General features: G+C 45.5%; 1 protein-coding gene across 1 annotated transcript in view; it reads left to right on the top strand.

Annotated features, from left to right (window-relative positions):
- MCC (MCC regulator of WNT signaling pathway) overlaps window positions 1-16,827 on the top strand; it is a 407,237-nt gene that overhangs the window by 307,742 nt on the left and 82,668 nt on the right. The window contains 2 exon segments of the mRNA XM_034656615.1: window positions 6,778-6,920; window positions 15,954-16,096. Coding sequence (XP_034512506.1) covers window positions 6,778-6,920; window positions 15,954-16,096 — 286 coding nt within the window.

Below are 16,827 nucleotides of genomic sequence, written 5' to 3'. Positions count from 1 at the left end.
GTCTTTTAGGCTGCCCTTAGCATCCAGAGGGGTTCTTGAAGTGGGTGGGGCATGATGCACGGGTCCGTTTGGTTTAAACCTCCCTACCATCCCCATCAAACAGGGGCACAGACACATGCATACATTTGCACCAGCATTAAACAGCCTTGTGGGAACTGGCAGAGATTCTATATAGTATTGGTTCGATGCTTTCAGCATATTTGCTCCTTATTTAGTTCCAGCAATTTTAAATTGCTGCATTTTTTAAGGGCTATAGAATGATATATCTCAAACAAGCTTATGAATCCCTTTGAAATCAGTCAGTGGTAATACAGAACGCTTTCTAAGCTCTCTATCTTTAGATAGCAGGTCTTCTGAATTTCCTACCTCTTGGCTTTTAGGAAGAAAACATAAATAGTTTTCATTAAAGGTAATGGAGAGAGCACTTTCTTGGTGCTTTCTTGTTGTAGGAGATGCTTCAAGGTACAGTTTGGATGTATTCTTTGTCAGGAATGTCCTCCATTCCTTTCTTACTTGTTTCTACTTTTCTTTGGTAAATTGCACTAGCTGTTTTGCTCATCAAGGGCATTTCCATTGGTGCTGGACCTCTTTGTTTAGTTGGCCTGGTTCCTCCCATCTTCCCCATGGGAGAACCTGGGCAAGGACTTAGAATGAGGATGGAAATACCCTGAGTAATATTACTGAGACCAATCCAGTGTGACCCTGAGAAAGTAGCATGACTTCTTCGCATATTTTAAAAGGGAGTGGTGCTGACCCCCTTCACCAGGATGGTTGAGAGGGTTAAGAGATTAATGATGGCATTGCATTTTTCAAGAATGGAGTTCATAATGCTCTTAGGTTTGACAGCTGAGACTAATGTGATGATTAAAGATCAGTGGCGTCTGTGGAGTAAGATAAAACCCAGTGAAGAACATTAACAAAACCCTAAAGCTCCTCAGCATCCCCACATTGCACAGGGTTTTCCCAGCAAGGGCTCAGGTCCTCAGACCAGTCTGTCTCAAGGCTGACTCGTGGCTTTATCCCAGGATTGCACCAATAGCAGATATTCTTGGTGGTTGGAATGATACGGATTGTTTTTATTAAACATTTTTGCATATAGGCAATTTCACCAATTTATGTGGCTAGACATATGTATTTACATAGATTTTAAAGTTGCTTCCTCATCATGATAGGAGGACTGAAACCTAGGGAAAATGCTCAGAGTAAATGTTAAGTGCCAGATGAAATTCAGGAAAAAAACAATTTCATCATATCTGATCCCAGTCTTTTTTTCTTTGCCTTTCACACTGACCATTGTAGTTGCAGGAGAAATCCTAATGATTCTGACCTCCAAAAATTCATGGCAGGCAAGAGCTGCGACCACAGGCTTGCTTCTTTTGCTATAATGTAGTATCTCAAAAACTGAGTATAGGCTGGGAGGAGGGAGAGCCCTGGATGCAATTCCCTACGATAATAGGAAAAAAGTGGCAACATGTTGTTTGAGACCATTTCTTATTTTGTTCAACTGAAATTATATGGGGTATTTCCGTATGGCGAGGAGAAGAAAATCATCCTTCACTTGTAAGTTTTGCTGGAGGAAGCTGCCATTCCTCCCTGTTAAGAAAGTTGTCGCTGAATAATTGACTTTGGCAGCTAAAGCTGGCTTGATGGGAACTGGAGGGACCTAGAATTCCCCGTCTTATAACCCCTTGTGTCTACTTTTCTATTTCGGTGCCCCAGGGGGTTGAGGAGAGAGTTGTCTGGGTTTCCTGCCTCCATTTGATATTAGGAGGCATACTATTTGTGTTTCCAGGAGTTCACTGGGTCAGGGAAGGAGACCAAGGAGGGTGACTCTGCTGCCTCTGGAGATCTTTAGGCAAATGGTATGGGGACAAGCCTGCAGGTCAAGGAGCTGGGAGGGAGTGGTGGGGTGGGGGGCGAGAGGGAGGCGGCGCGGGGTGGGGAGATGGTGGCTACAACAGCGCCTGTCTACCCTTTGATGGTGTAAACATGGGTCAGATGGTTTTTCAGAGGGTTCTGCTTGTTGCCTAGGATATAACAAATCAGTCACTTTACATTTTGTTTTCATCTGTAAAATGGTCGTATTGTCAGAATGTGCAGAGATAAATAACCCCAAAGCCACCTCAGTGGCTTAACATATCAAAAATTTATTTCTTGTTTCTTGCTAAGAGCTCAGTAGGGCTGGCAGGAAATTGTCCTGCATTGTCTTCCACCAGCCTCCTAAGCTGGTGGGCTTCTACTGTCTGGAACACTGCCAGCAGCCAGGGACGGGAATGTAGCAAATCCTGAAGGAGCTCTTAAAGGCTTCTAGGCACAAGTGATACAAATTCATTCGTTCCTCATTGGCTAAAACAAGTCACATGGCCATATCTGCTTCAAGAGGGAAAGAAAGTATTATCCCGCCATGGGCATGGATGGAGATGAACCAGAGTCTTCATGAATATCCCTGTTGGCTACCAGGGGTGCTGATGCTTACGTGGTGCACGCCCCACGTGGTGGTCCTGGCAGAGCCCCGTGTACATACTGGAGAGAAATGAACGCTATTGGAAAAAGGGTTTTGTTAATGACTTATGAAAAAAGTGGACATCTATCATCTTTTAATGTATATAAAGTACTTCAACTTGTAACTTAAAAATCAAAAAACGTGTGCAGACATTAAGGAGTAATCATAGAAGTCATACTCCTTTTTCCTGTTTAGCTGTCATTGTATTACTGTCTCGATGGAGGCTTTACTGGGATACCTGCCCAGCTTGACCTCGCCTGTGCCCCTGTGCAGCGGAATACCTGAAACACCGACCCTCCCAGGCTAAACAAGGCTCTTACGGGTCATGAAAACTCAGGGTGGGGTGAGAGGCATGGGTCAGTCACGAGAGCAGAGTGTGCTCATAAGATCGGGCGTGACTTGAACAGACCCGTCCGGCCCATGCGGGAGCTTGCCAGCTCAGGAATGCGCCGTCATGCGCAGCATGGCTTTGTCTGCCCCGGGTGCCGCCACTCATCTTCCACTTTTCCTGCACTCAAGTGCCCCTTTCCTGGGGTTGGTCTTGTGCAGTTCAGTGGGAGCTGTTGAACAAGGGTGTTCTGCTGGGTTCTTGGGCTTGCACAGGTGATGACTTGTCTTCTCCCGCCCCGTTGCTCCACCTTGTCCTGCCCCGCAGCATGGAGATCAGGGCTTCAACCTATCTTTGTCTGGATACGACGAGTGTGCAGAGGATGGGTGAAGTGTGTTTAATGTGATACCTCGAGGGGATGTTGAATTGTTCAGATGAGGCTTGGGCAATGTCTTCTCAAGCCATCCAGTCACCTTGAGGCTGGGCGTTTTGATAATTATTTCCCAGTGTTCTCTTTTCATTGTGTAAAGAATCTCCAGGGTACCGTTCTATCATTTCTCCTTGGCCCATCCCCCATTTCTGTCCACGTTTCTTATTCTCCAGCAGAGAATTCCACCTGGAAGCTGTGACTGCAGTTCCCTTCAGAGGACATGTCAGAGTGACCCCCACTGTGTGGCACTCAGCCCGGTATCTTGAATGTTATGGAAAATCAAGATATATCTATTATTTTTAGGAAGAATTAAATTATAGAGGCTTTCCACTATTTTAAGAAACCACACTTATGGAAAAAATATAGGAACATAAGCCATATATCTTTGCCTTCAGCTCAGAAGTTTTTTTTCTCCGATATATTCTTGCTGCTACTCCCAAATGAACCCCTAGTTCCAAATATACATTATGAGTCTTTTGTCTCCTTTTAGCTACAAGTGCTGTTCTGTCTGAATCATCAGGCTTCCTGTTGTCTCTTGTTCATACTCATACCCTCCAGGCAGACTTCCCAGTTACAGGCAGAGGTGAAGATGGTACAGTACCAGAGAGCATGCTCTTGATATCTGGGCATCGGCCATCTGCTCTCCCGGCAACCTGGGCACCCCCCCTCCCCACCCAAATCTTATCTGTTAGGCAGCTCACAACAGTCACCAGGGAGGCCCAGAGTTCTCTTGGTGATTATCAGTAGATTGTGTGCCTTTCTCTTGTATGAATATTTGCGCATCTTCATTTTTAAGTGAATTTTGCAGTTTCTGGTCTGCCCTGGTGGTGGTGGTGGTGGTGGTGGGCTATTGACCTCTAAAGACTGTGAAGGAGGAGCTATAAGTGGGGAATTAAAGGAGAGTTAGAGGGGCACCTGGGTGGCTCAGTCTGTTAAGCATCCGCCTTTGGCTTGACGTGATCCTGGCACCCTGGAAATGAGCCCCACCCATGGGCTCCCACCTCAGTGGGGAGTCTGCTTCTCCCGCTGCCCCTCCCCCTGCTGGTGCTCGTTCCATCGTGTACCTGCTCTCTCTCTCTCTCTCTCTCTCTCAAATAAGTAAAAATCTTGAAAAGAAGATAAAGGAGAGTGAGAGCTGTTGAGTTTGTAAAGGGAAGCATTTCACAGTGATTTTTTTTTTTTAAGTAAAGATTTTATTTGTCGGAGAGAGGGGGAGAGCACAAGCAGGAGGAGCCGCAGGCAGAGGGAGAGGCAGGCTTTGTGCTGAGCAGGGAGCCTGACGTGGGACTCTGTCCCAGGACCCTGGGATCATGACCTGAGCCGAAGGCAGATGCTTAACTGACTGAGCCACCCGGGTGCCCCGTTTCACAGTGATTTGTAGCCCTAGAGAGCTGAGTATGGAAAACCAAAGGGGAGGAGCACGCAAGATGACTGTGCAATAGGAGTAATGTCATAAACGAGATCCAGGTCAAGCTGGGTATTATCTTGTAATTATTTTAAGACCTAAAACTGGTGGTATTCATAAGAGTGCCAGCTACACTGACACATGTCCATACTGCATACACGCACACACACGCACACACTTACACAACTTGAAGGTGGGAATAAAGACTAACAGCAAAAGCTCATAGATATTTTGCAGGGATGGAGAGAAACTGTATTCTGCTGTGAGTATGTTCCAGAGAAATATGAACCTTTTTCATTTATTGACAGATATTGTCTCTGACACACTGTCATTTTGTGGACTTCTGTTGTTCCTTATAAAATATGGTAGGTCATGGATGAAAAGGCATTAACTTCATGGAAAGAGTATTTGTGGCTTCTTAGGGTTTTGATCTGTTTAGGAAAGCTTCCCTGTAGATGTGACTTTATCCTTGCCTCAGTTTCCGTGTACTTCTTGTGTGTTTGACCTTGAGTGGCGGTTATTTGATGTTGCCGGTTGCCCCTGAGAGCAGAAGTTCACATCACTAATTCTCTGACAGCAGCCATCCCACAAAGATCTGTGATACGGCTTCCACAACCTCGTTGTCTCCAGTCTTGTTCCTGGAGCTCTGAGCAGCCCCTATATTAATACTGATAAGGAAGTTACCACATTGATACAGATAAGGTGGTTTGTAGGTGTGGTCTCAGCCGTAATATGTACCACCATATTTAGCAGACTTATTTGCTGCGTACCTCTGTTTCAGTATGGAGTTGGGCTTGGTGTAGTGTTCTGCTTATCTTTGAAGGCACTTTTCCCTGCCCAGTAGCTTCTGGGTTACGCCCTGGAAGGCAACAGATTTAGGGAGGGAAGAGGACATTGGACTTGGTGGGTGAGAAGTCTTACCCTCGCCCGTCTGCCACCGGCCCTGAAAGTGCAAAGCTGACAAGTACATAGGGCTCCTGGCACTAGGAAAGCCTCACTGAAACAAAATTAAAATTCCTCTGCTGGACAGGAAATTAATCAGGGCTGAATGCAGTAGACAGGGACAGAAGCTAGATTCCTTGTTCCATCACTGATGAGTGTTTTATTGTTATGCAAATGAGATTAAATGCAGTGACTGGTGGGGCATTGAGGAGGGGCCGAGAAGTGAAGGAGATGAACAGGTTCCTTAGCATTTAAACTCAAGCTACAAAAATGTTTTTCATAGCATCTGCTGCCTTTTAGACCATCAAATGCTGAGCAAGGGAAGCGTCTCAGCTTCTCCTGTCATTGTTTCTGCAAAGCAGTCTCCTTGACAGTGTGATTCGTTCCATAATGCTGCTAGATTGTCCACAGTGAAGCACGCCGTTTGCCAGGTGTTAGGGCTAAGTCATGAAAACACCTGCCTTCCCAGAGTTCATAGTCTGGTAGAAAAGGAAATTGGAAGGAATGAGGCCTGCAGCTAACCAGCCAGATAAGAAATGTTGCCATACCATTTAGTATTATTTGGTTGAGAAGTGGCTGAAACATATCCCAGCAATGTCAACAAAAAAGGGAATGAATTAAAAATAAATAAATTTTTCATTAAAAAACAAAGGAATGCATCAGTACAAGGAAAACTGAACAGTGATAAGGAACATGGGGGGAAAGCTCTGGGGTCTAGGTGTCAGGAACTAAGGGACAATCTTTTCAGGCCCCTCAGTCAAGTGAGTGAACTCCATGCAATCTTAAGTCCATTCACTCAAGATTCATATTCCCAAAAGAAGGTATCTGATGGATCCAGCTCGGGCCACTTGCCTACTTCCTGGTGAGGGAAAAGCAAGAGACTTAGATAATGCCACAAAGATTGTGAGTAATGGCAGATGGACTTTCCCCCAAAGACAGAATGAATGCTACAAAGGCAAAGACTTTGTCCATGGCGGCAGGGGAGGGGCGCATTATAAAATTTAACTGTTGTTGTGGCTTCTGGGATTCCTGACTGATGCGCGTGCCTGTGTTTATTTGGAGCATGGCCAACATTGAGGTTGTGGTGGTTTGAGACCATAAAATTGAGCGTCACTCCTCCATAGGTGTGTCCACTCATTGGCACCTCTGTCTTGTTCTCTTGATCCCAGTGTGAGCAGTCCCACCTCATGAGAGAACATGAGGATGTCCAGGAGCGAACGACGCTTCGGTACGAGGAGCGCATCACGGAACTCCACAGCATCATTGCTGAGCTCAATAAGAAGATAGACCGCTTGCAAGGCACCACCATCAGGTAGTGAGCTCCCAGTGGCTCCTTTCTCTCTGCCCCTCTAGGCTCTGACCTGGCTCTTGGAGCTGAAGTCTTCCTGATGAATAATAATGATGCTTTATTTGCAGCTAAGACTTTTACGGTTATTGACTACTCTCTTTACCTTGTTAACCATGCCCTTTCCCCTCCACTATTCTGTTCTCATCTCGATCGCTGTGAGGGCTCCCCTGGCAGGTGGCCGGGCTGGGAGTTGTAATCCTCAGCTTGCTGATGGGTGTGTGGAAGCAGAAGTGGGTGAAATGATTGATGAGCGAGCTCTGAAGGGTGCCCGTCCGTCTCCTAGTATCCCCACCACCTCTCGAATCCACCAGGTCTGCTCGCGATTGCGAGCTGCGTGCCTCCCTTGGGATTTGAGAGATCTGAGTGTGGCTTAGGACTAAGCAGTACGTCTGCTTCTAGATAACCGAACCTCTTGAGCTAACCCCAAGTTGACTTACCAGCATCGATGTGGCCTCCTACAAACTCCTAGGGTAGGACCAAGACTGGATATATGATTGTCCTGGCAAAAAGCCTGGGGCTTAAAAATATTCAGGGATTACTTTGAAGTGTCAGTTAGCAGAGGCTAGAGGTGGAGTTAGAACCCACAGTCTCTCTGCTTTTACTTAATATTCTTTCCATGAAAGTGACTTTCGGGGGCCCTGCTTTCCTTGTCAATCAGTTAACCCCTAAAAGGCTCTTGCGTGCAGCTTGTAATTGGTGTGTCTGCCCTGCTGTTCAGAGGAGGGGTTTGCTTTGAGTGACTTAGGCAGGTTCGAGAACTTTTATCTTCCTGCCTGTCCTCAGGGAGCAGCCCTGAGGAAAGCAAATGGTTGTCACCCACCTTTATGGAGAAAGAGGGCCTCGTTCACGGAATGTTTGTCCAAGCCGCAATCAGGGCCGTTGTAGAGGCAACTGCTTTGAACTCTCCCTCCAGAAGTCCCGGCTTAGAAGACTGCCCGGGCGTATTTGTTCCAAGTCTGAGAGAGGAATGACAGGGCTATTTGATGAGGGTCCTGATGGGCCTCTGGTTTTCTGGGGAAAATCATGGGAAACTTTGCACTGAACTGGAGACACAATAAATTCCATATTCCAATTTAGACCCTCAAGGCCGTTAAATTGTATCCCGGTCTTCAAGTGATTTTAGGTTTGAAATGCATGAGCAGAGAAGAATTTTCAGACCAGAGAAATGATTATAGCAGATTTAAAGGAGGCTGACAGAGTACATTGGCAAATTTGTAATTTCCATTAAAACATGTTGCACTTTCAAGCACTTGAGAAGGTGAGGGCAAATGGGCTCAGTGAGTTGTGAAAAAAAAGCATCACACATCACCTGGAAAACTCAGTTTCGGGATGTTTAAATTGAATATAATGGCCAAACTGCTTCGTGTTAAAATACAGTGAGCTTCTTGACCATAAACATTTATTGGTGCCTTTTATTTAAAGGGAGATCGTTTCAGTGCAGATGTCACATTAAATTCTGCCAGTTTCCATTACATGAAAGAGCTGCCCCCTCCTTGAGGGGACTCCCTGCAGGCCTTGCAGATATGTGGGCCAGGAAGACAAGACTCTTCTGGTCCCCTGACCTCCTCAGCTAAGGCATGTCTCCTGCTCCCAGCGCTCCAGGAAATTGGTTTGCCCTCAGGTCCTGAGATGCTATGCTAGACTGAGTGCGGTGGAAGCCAGACACCTTGGAGGAACTCCAACAGCCCTCGCAGATCTAGGGGGTACAGAATGGATTGTCACACTAATCAGATACAATGCTGGTACCTTATAGACTTTCTTGTCACTTTTGTTTGGGCCTGAGTTGGGAATTTATTGGAACTGCTGGAAAATAATTAGTAAGGTAATAGTTTATCATAGTAAGCTATGATATAGCCATATGTAAGCAATATTAAATTGCTTAAGTAAAAAAAAAACCTCATAGTTTCAAACTTTCATCTCAAGTCACAGTCAGAATGGGGACCTTCCCTAGAGGACACTCTTCCCATCTCCTGTAGCCACAGGGCTAACACAGCCAAGAATCAGACACTGCAGGTGGCTAATTCCAACATGAGCTGAATTCACAGGCACATCAGACCTCTAAGGTAAAGATGAGGCATTGATAGGAAAAGAAGAAATGGTGAGAATTTGAATCGAGACACCTGGGTAGGTCTCAGTGAATCAGAATACCTCCAGCCTACAAGCTCCGGTCCTACAGAAGTACCCCCTCCCTGTCTGATAAAGCTAGTCTTACTGTGCTTGGAGACTCTGTAGCGATCCGATCCCAGGTGAGGGGTGCCGGGTATATGTACTTAGGGCTAGGTCCCTCAGGAATAAAGATCGCTAATTATTTCACTCGGTGAAGAACTCTAACCAGCTAAGGTGCTGGCCAAACACTAAGAAAACAGGAATTTCCTAGCGGAAGAAGGAAGTTAGAAACATCCACTCTAGCCTTATGGCCAGTTGCAGAAAGGACAGCTAGACTGTGCATATTTTCGTGCTTAGTTGTGTGTATATTCAATTTATTTTATCCTCTTAATTTCTCCTGTTATACAAGGTGAGCTGGTATTGGTGAAACTTATCTGATGGTTAGATTAGATGGTATTTACGAGGACTTGCCACTGAACTAGAAGAGAAGTGGGTGCCTGACAGTGGATACCATAACTGATGGGACAGGGTCTCCCACTTTGGTGAGAAGGTGAATCCATTCACGTTTGCATGAGGGATGGTTACAGAAGCTTGGTGTCATTGCTATTGTAATCTGGAAATTTCAGTGTGTGAGAGAGGTTGTGTATGGTTGTCGGGTAGCCAAAGAGGGTGGCCGATGACATGTTATCTAGCACCTGGTTCCATTCCCACCCCTTCTCTCTACTCTCCCCAGAATCAAAGAGGCTGGACCCTTGGGACTACTCCCCAGATTGCCTTAATAGCTGGGTTCCGGAGGCAGTTTTGGTTCTGCCAGTGAGGTGCCTTTGAGTGGGTTGGAAAGTGGAAGGGAGGTGGGAGCCATCGTTCCTCAGGCCATGATGGTGGCAGCTGTTTCAGAGGCTTTCGTGGGCATGAGGTCCTGCACCTCAGAGCTGGGAGCTGTGGGCAGGTGTGAAGGCAGTGGCAGTTCACTGACCTTTGAGGAGAGGTCCACCCCTGCGATGGCAAATCTGACCGCTCCTGGTGGCCTCCACCCACACTTCTCTGGTCCTTCCCCCAGTTACGCAAGCATGGGACTGCCTAACTTAAATCTCTTCTACTTGCCCCACCCAGTGTAGTTTATGTTCCTCACTGAACCCTGCCTAATGTACCCTAAATCCCATCTCCCGAATACACACTGAACATTTTGTATGTACTGCCTTCTAAAAAAATGGTATTCGTGAATATTTTAAATAAATTGGATCATGTAGCAAACAATGTTTTGTAATATACGCTTTTTCACTTAACTATGTTATGAGTGGCTTCTTTTAATGCTCATCTGACTTGGGGAGATTATATAATGGGATGGGGAAAATGGAAAAATACATCAGTAGCACACTTTGAAATGGGGGAGTGGATTTCTAAGCAAATTAAACATGAGCTCTTTTGTTTACTGAGGAGATTCTTTTTTTTTTAAGATTTTATTTATTTATTTGAGAGAGTGAGAGCAAGAGAGGGAGAGAGAGAGAGAATACTCGAGCGGGGGTGGGGGGGCAGAGGCAGAGGGAGAAGCTGGCTCCCTGCAGGACTCGATCCCACAACCCTGGGATCATGACCTGAGCTGAAGGCAGACACTTAACTGACTGAGCCACCCAGGTGCCCCCAAGGCGATTATTTTCTTTGCCCAAAAGCTACTCTCATAACGTCACCGTTTCACTGCTGGCTCTTGTGAGTAGCCATGTTTTCTGCCTCATCTCCTGTTTGTTAGCCCACTGCTGTCTGGCTTCTGAGTGCAACAGTTTGCTGAGGCTCCTTTTGCTAAGGACTGAATTATGTCTGCGAATTCAAAATTCACATGTGGAAGCCTTACCCCTGAATGTGATAGCGTTTGAGTTGGGCCTTTGGGAGCTGATTCTGTTGTGTTGAGGCTGTGAGGATGGGGACTGCACGGTAGGTATAGTGAGCGCTCTTACAAAAAGAGACAGCAGAGGGCTTGCTCTCCAGCACGGGCTCTCCCTGCTGTGTGAGGACAGCCATCTGTAAGCCAGGAAGAAAGCCCTTACCAAAAACTGACCATGTGGCCACCTTGATTTTGGACTTTGAACCAAGTCTAGAACTAAGAGAAAATAAACTCCTGTTGCCTAAGCTAGCTCGCCTACAGTGTCTTGTTAACAGCAGCCAGAGCGAAGAGACTTTTTTGAAAATCACTAATGACTTCTTAACCAAAAAATACAGTGACCTTTCTTGTTTCTGCCCCTTTTCTGCAGGATTTGCTTCCAAATCTTCCTTCCTGGTGTGTTTTTCTTGAACTTCTAGGACCCTATATCTTTTCTTCTGTTCCTAAGATTCACCTTCAGCCTTGGCTCTTACCCTGGGCTCTCCCCTCCCCTTTCACCTCGAATGGCTGCAGCCTTACAGCACTGACCCCTCCTCTCTGAGTTACCTCCCTCTGCATTGGCACTTCCCCCTTCTCCTTTGTCTGCACAATGCGAATTTGGCAACAAAGATAATATGCAAATCCCGTCTACTCTAATGCAATCCAGCCACTAAAATCTCATACTGTGCCATGAGCCTGACCTTTCCATTTGCCCAGTTATTCACCAAAAGATACGTAGATGAGTCTGTCTTCCTTTGTGCTAGATGGAAAAATAAGAAGTGGAATTGCAGCAAGAATTGGGACTTAACACTGATTTCCTGCTTTAGAGCCTCTATGAGAATCGAGAGGAATACGTTTCCTCGTTGTATCTAAAAAATCTTTGTTCTTTAAAAGAATGATGGCATTTCAGGGCAAATCTGCCTTTACTTGTCAGGAAGAGTGTAGTTCAACAAAACCCCCACCAGGTCAGGTAGGCTGGGTTAGCCGGACGTAGTTGACTGACAGGTGCCAAGGCAGGCAGATGTCCATCTGGGTCTTGTCCCCAGATCAGTCCAGTGACAAGGCATGAATGTGCACGCCGACGGAGAATAGACATGGGGATTGCTAGAGCAGTAATATTTGTGTCAAATATTCCTGATTCCATAGTACTTCGCTCCAGGTCTGGAAAGTGGGGAAAAGAATTAGCCCTTCATTGACTCTTCCCCTTTCGGATAAGATCATTTCACCCCTAGCCTCTAATAAGAAGGAATCTTTAAAAATCATCGTCAGCAGCAACCACCAGATCTCCTTAGATCACTTATTTGTTGTTTCATTGGTCCTAAATTTCGGAAGGAGGCTGTATTGCTCACTAGTTGCAGAATCTTGGGCAAATCGCTTAGCCTCTTGAAGCTTCAGTCGTCTTATTTGTAAACTAAAGGTATTGATCCCGGCTTTGATGAACCGTAAGATCTCTGCCGGTCTCACCTACTTACATAGGTGGTGGGTACAGTCTAATGCCTCCATCCTTGGGAGCGTTTTTCTTTTTGTTTTGTCGATTAAGCTCCTAGCATGCGCAAATCATTGCCACTCTAAGAGCAACTTGGAAGCACTCCACAAATGCTTCTAGGTGAATGAAGTAAGGTACATTTAGAATCCTGTGAGATGATTCTTCATCTTCCAAAGAGAAACACCTGAGCACTTTGTAATTCTGCAATTATGAAACTACGACAGTAGTGTATAATTACCAACATGTATCAGTCGATCAAGCTTGCTTCTGGGTTTTTTGTGGTTTTTTGTTTTTGTTTTTGTTTTTTTTTGGCTTAAAATGATCACTTCTTGGATCTTTTCTTCCTTCTCAGCTCCAGCATTAGCAGCTGGTGTTCTTTGGGGAGATCCTTTTCCCCCCGAAGAAATAAGATATCATTTGCCAAGAGTTACTGTATACACCGCAGAAAGAAGCAAGCAATAAAGTCACTTTGAGACGCTGATGCTGTGGTGTTAGCTAGACATCTTTACCAGCCAGGTGATTCCTGCTGCACAGAGCAGCCTTGAAAACACACCCATGTTCTTGCTTTTGTAAAACTGCTGGGACTGATAGAGGCTTTTGCCTTCTCGTTCCATTGCTCTGGATGAACCAGGGCTCCCGAATAACAGAGTAGAGAGAAAACGTGGAGCACCAATCTCCTACCTACAGTGCAATCACAGATCGGCCGTCCGCTTACAAAAGGCCCTGAGAGAATTGGCTTTTGTTTTTTCTCAGTCCCAGATTCCGGCCTCTTTTTAGGAATGATGCCAATATTGAAGTTCAGGAGATGATAAGGGGATGCACCTGTATGGAGTTTTTAACCAAAGTCAGTGGGAGAAACAAAAGGGATACACATGCTTTAATATTGGGTTCAGTTTAACCATTTTTCTACCTCCTTCTTCATGGTACAGAACCCTGCCTGATCTCACAAGGTTGCTTTCTGCCTCTCGTTACTCTTTACTTGATTTGCGTGAGTTGTTTTGGACTACGATACTCACTATGATTGCCGTAAGGAGGAATCTTAACCGGGAATTGTGTGTGCCCAGCTCTGCCCTTCCCTTTGGAGTCAAGAACACAGACCTTGGGCACTTCCCCCCGCTTGTTTTCTGTGTTTCCATATGAGAGCTTGGCAACACTTACTTCCTCCCCTGAATTCCTAGACTTCATCATTTTAATTTTGATTCTCCTGTCTAACTCTAATGATTTGCCTCCTTCAATACAGTAAGTTCACCTTCTGATCAAAATGGCTTGAGTGTCCCTCCAGCCTCACGGTTTCCATCGGGCACCCCATGTGGTTTCAGCAATACCGACCACTTATCCGTCTCCATTCCTGTTCTCATTCACATTCAGAGGCTTCTCTGCAGCACTGCTCCATCTAGAAAGTCTTCCCTGACTGCTTCTCCCCTGCAGCCCCAGTCGCTCTTCCTGTGTCCACACAGCATGCTTCTTGGGTTAGAAGTAGCTGTGAACACATCTGACTCCTGGAAGCCAGCGTCCATCTGGTCTTTGCTTTCCTGTTCTTATTTTGGTGCTCGAGTACACTGACCGTGGATCCTTAGTTTGCGTTTCATGGCCCTGAAAGTCTTTTGCCTCAGATGACCTTTCCAGTGTAGTGTGATTGTCCTTTAGGCTGTGCCCTGACCTCAGTGAGGAATGGCCCCTGCAATCAACAGTCTCCTTTTCCTAGCCCTTCCCTATTCACTGCTGTATAAAGTTCATCCTAATAATCCCTAGAAGTAATTCCTTACAAAGCACGAGATTTGGCAGGCCCTATGTGTTTTGGAACCTGCCAAGCCAGGAGGGTTTAAGGTGGCTATTAACGATTTTGCAAATGCCATTTATACCAGAGATATAGCAGCATTTATCCGGCTTTCTTGGCTGTGAAACAGTCTCAGCCAAGCTGAAGCTGATTACATTGGCCATGTAACAAAGGTAATTTATTCATCATACACAAAACCTCCCCTTAACTAAAATCAGATTTTTAAGTGCTGATTGAAAGGAGAGCTGATGTATCAGGGCACAATTACCCTCTAGATCAAAAAGGCTACTCTTAAGGTACTTTATAATTGTTTTCATTCCTAAACCTAATTATTGTTAGCTTTGCTGCTGTCTAATAATTAACTTATTCATAGAACATTAACCTATATATTTTTTTGCCTTTACCACTCCCATTCTGATTCATATTTTGCATGTCTGGGGGCTTAATATCTGTTAAAAGTCTCCCCAGATTTCTGAATGGCTTTTATTAAAAACACCTTATAAAGTAGGGACTCAGCCGAATTCCTTCCCTGGGAGGATGTTGATTTCTCGAGAGAATGAGGAACTCTGGAGAGTTCTTCACATTCTCTCATTTATAGATGTGTCTCCCCAGCTTAAAGTGGCATTTGCCTCTTCCTCAAGTTCCAGTAGTCACCCCATTACCATCTTGGTCTACCCCAAACCCAAGGCTTTAGACTCTCTGTGCCCTGGTGTCCACAACTTCAAGTGAATGCCAAGCCAAGAGGACTTCTCTTCCTGGCTTTCTTCACAGACATCCATGGGCTTTGCAGCCTCAATTAAATCCCCTGACAGTTTTCTCTTCTGGCTCACTTGCAAGATAAATGCTTCGCAGCGGGCTGATTTTGCCCTCTCCGTGTCCATGTCCAGTGTGTGTGTAGTGATGGCGGTGGTGTTAGGAAGAGGTATGTATGCGCTTTGAAAGACATACTACAATTGTAAGCTTCCTTCACTTGCCCACAGCTAATTCAGGGACCAAAGGTTGAGGGATTGTGAAGGGCTGAGAAGGCGCGGGGGTGAGTGCGCGGACGCAGCACGGCAGCATTTAAGTGTTGACTTCCTGTTACAGGTGCTGACTGATGGAAACAGACCACTGAGTGGTGTGCACTCACCCACTGTGTCCGTTTTTCTCCTCTCCCCGACATCTTTTCCTACCCCCTGACTCCACTGACTTGCTTTAGGGAAAGTAAGTGTGGTATTTACCAGACACACCTCTCAAAGCATCCAGGTTGATGTGCACAGGTGAGGGGCTGGTTTTCTGATAGCTCCAGCCCCAGCAGCTCCTTATATCCTCTTCCAAGGAGAGAGCCCCCCAGTGGGACCCTCCAGGTGATGGGATGTGACATTCCTATGTACCAGACTCCTGCTTCTTTTGCTCACTGTAGCCTCAGTACTCAGACCAGTTCTCTGGTCTTGGGTTGTTTTTCCCATCAGATTTTGAGGAAGTGAAGAAATCTAATTTCTTCAGGAACTCTTAAAAGCAAAAAAGTTTCTAGTAGGCTGTTAGGTGGATTTTGTTCAGTCTATGGGTATGTACGTGGACATAGGAGCAACCTTTCAGGTTCACCCGTGGACTGTAGAGGTGACTGAATATTCACTTGGCCTGGAAAGAGTCCTCGTCCATATGGCTGAGGAGAGTTGGAGGGGGAGTAGATCTGTTTTCTCTCTGAATGTCTTTCTTGTCCTTAGAAGTCATGTTCTCTAGGAATTTGTCTTCTATCTCTGTCAGTGGTGGCTGACTCTCCTTTTCTCTCAGGGAGGAAGATGAGTACTCAGAACTGCGATCAGAACTCAGCCAGAGTCAGCATGAGGTCAACGAAGACTCTCGAAGCATGGACCAAGACCAGACCTCTGTCTCCATCCCTGAAAACCAGTCCACCATGGTCACTGCTGACATGGGTGAGTCTGCCTACCACTGCACGAAGCCAGAGTTTGGTTTCTGGATTGTAATGGTAATCTTAGAAATATGAGGCAGCCTGAATTAAAATTTAATTAGTCAAGGAGTTTGGTGAGTAGATGAAAGCACAGCCATTTGAGTCCCGTACGTGCTACTCTGTTGAAACTAAAGAGGTGAATGAGCTTTCTGGCCTGATGTTTGTGATTCAAACATAGAGTACTCCTATGTGAAAATTCTGGAGATAGGGAACCAGCTGAAAAGGCTGTAGTAGTGTTCCAAGTTACAGTAAAGTCTGAGCTATGATGGCAGGAATGGGAAGGATGGAATGGGTGGCAACACATTGTGGTGGAAGAACCAATAGGCTTTAGCAGCCGTTGGGTAAGAAGGAATCCAAAATGACTCTAACCTGTTGATCCTGAGTGACTAAGAATGATCATAGTTCTTAGTAAGAATGTTCGGTTGAGCAATGAGTTGGGAAATAAATGTATTGTTTGAGGTTGTAGAGAAATGTCCATCTGGGAATACTTGGTTCGGTGTTTTAAAACCGCAGGTCATGACCTGTTAGTGGATCTTGAGATTAAATGAAAAATATTTTTTAAGTGAAATCAAATAGGAAAAAAATAAAATGACAGTATTACTTCATGAAACTTATTTGTTGAGTATGTGTATGTGTAGTAAGTTGCCAAATGAAATGTTTCTGCTGCGGGCCGCAGTCAACCCGCAAGATGTTGCA

Source organism: Ailuropoda melanoleuca, chromosome 3 (genome assembly GCF_002007445.2).
Source record: "Ailuropoda melanoleuca isolate Jingjing chromosome 3, ASM200744v2, whole genome shotgun sequence".
NCBI classification, from domain to species: domain Eukaryota; kingdom Metazoa; phylum Chordata; class Mammalia; order Carnivora; family Ursidae; genus Ailuropoda; species Ailuropoda melanoleuca.
The sequence above is the reverse complement of the archived record's forward strand: the minus strand, read 5'-3'. Positions and strand labels throughout refer to the sequence as shown.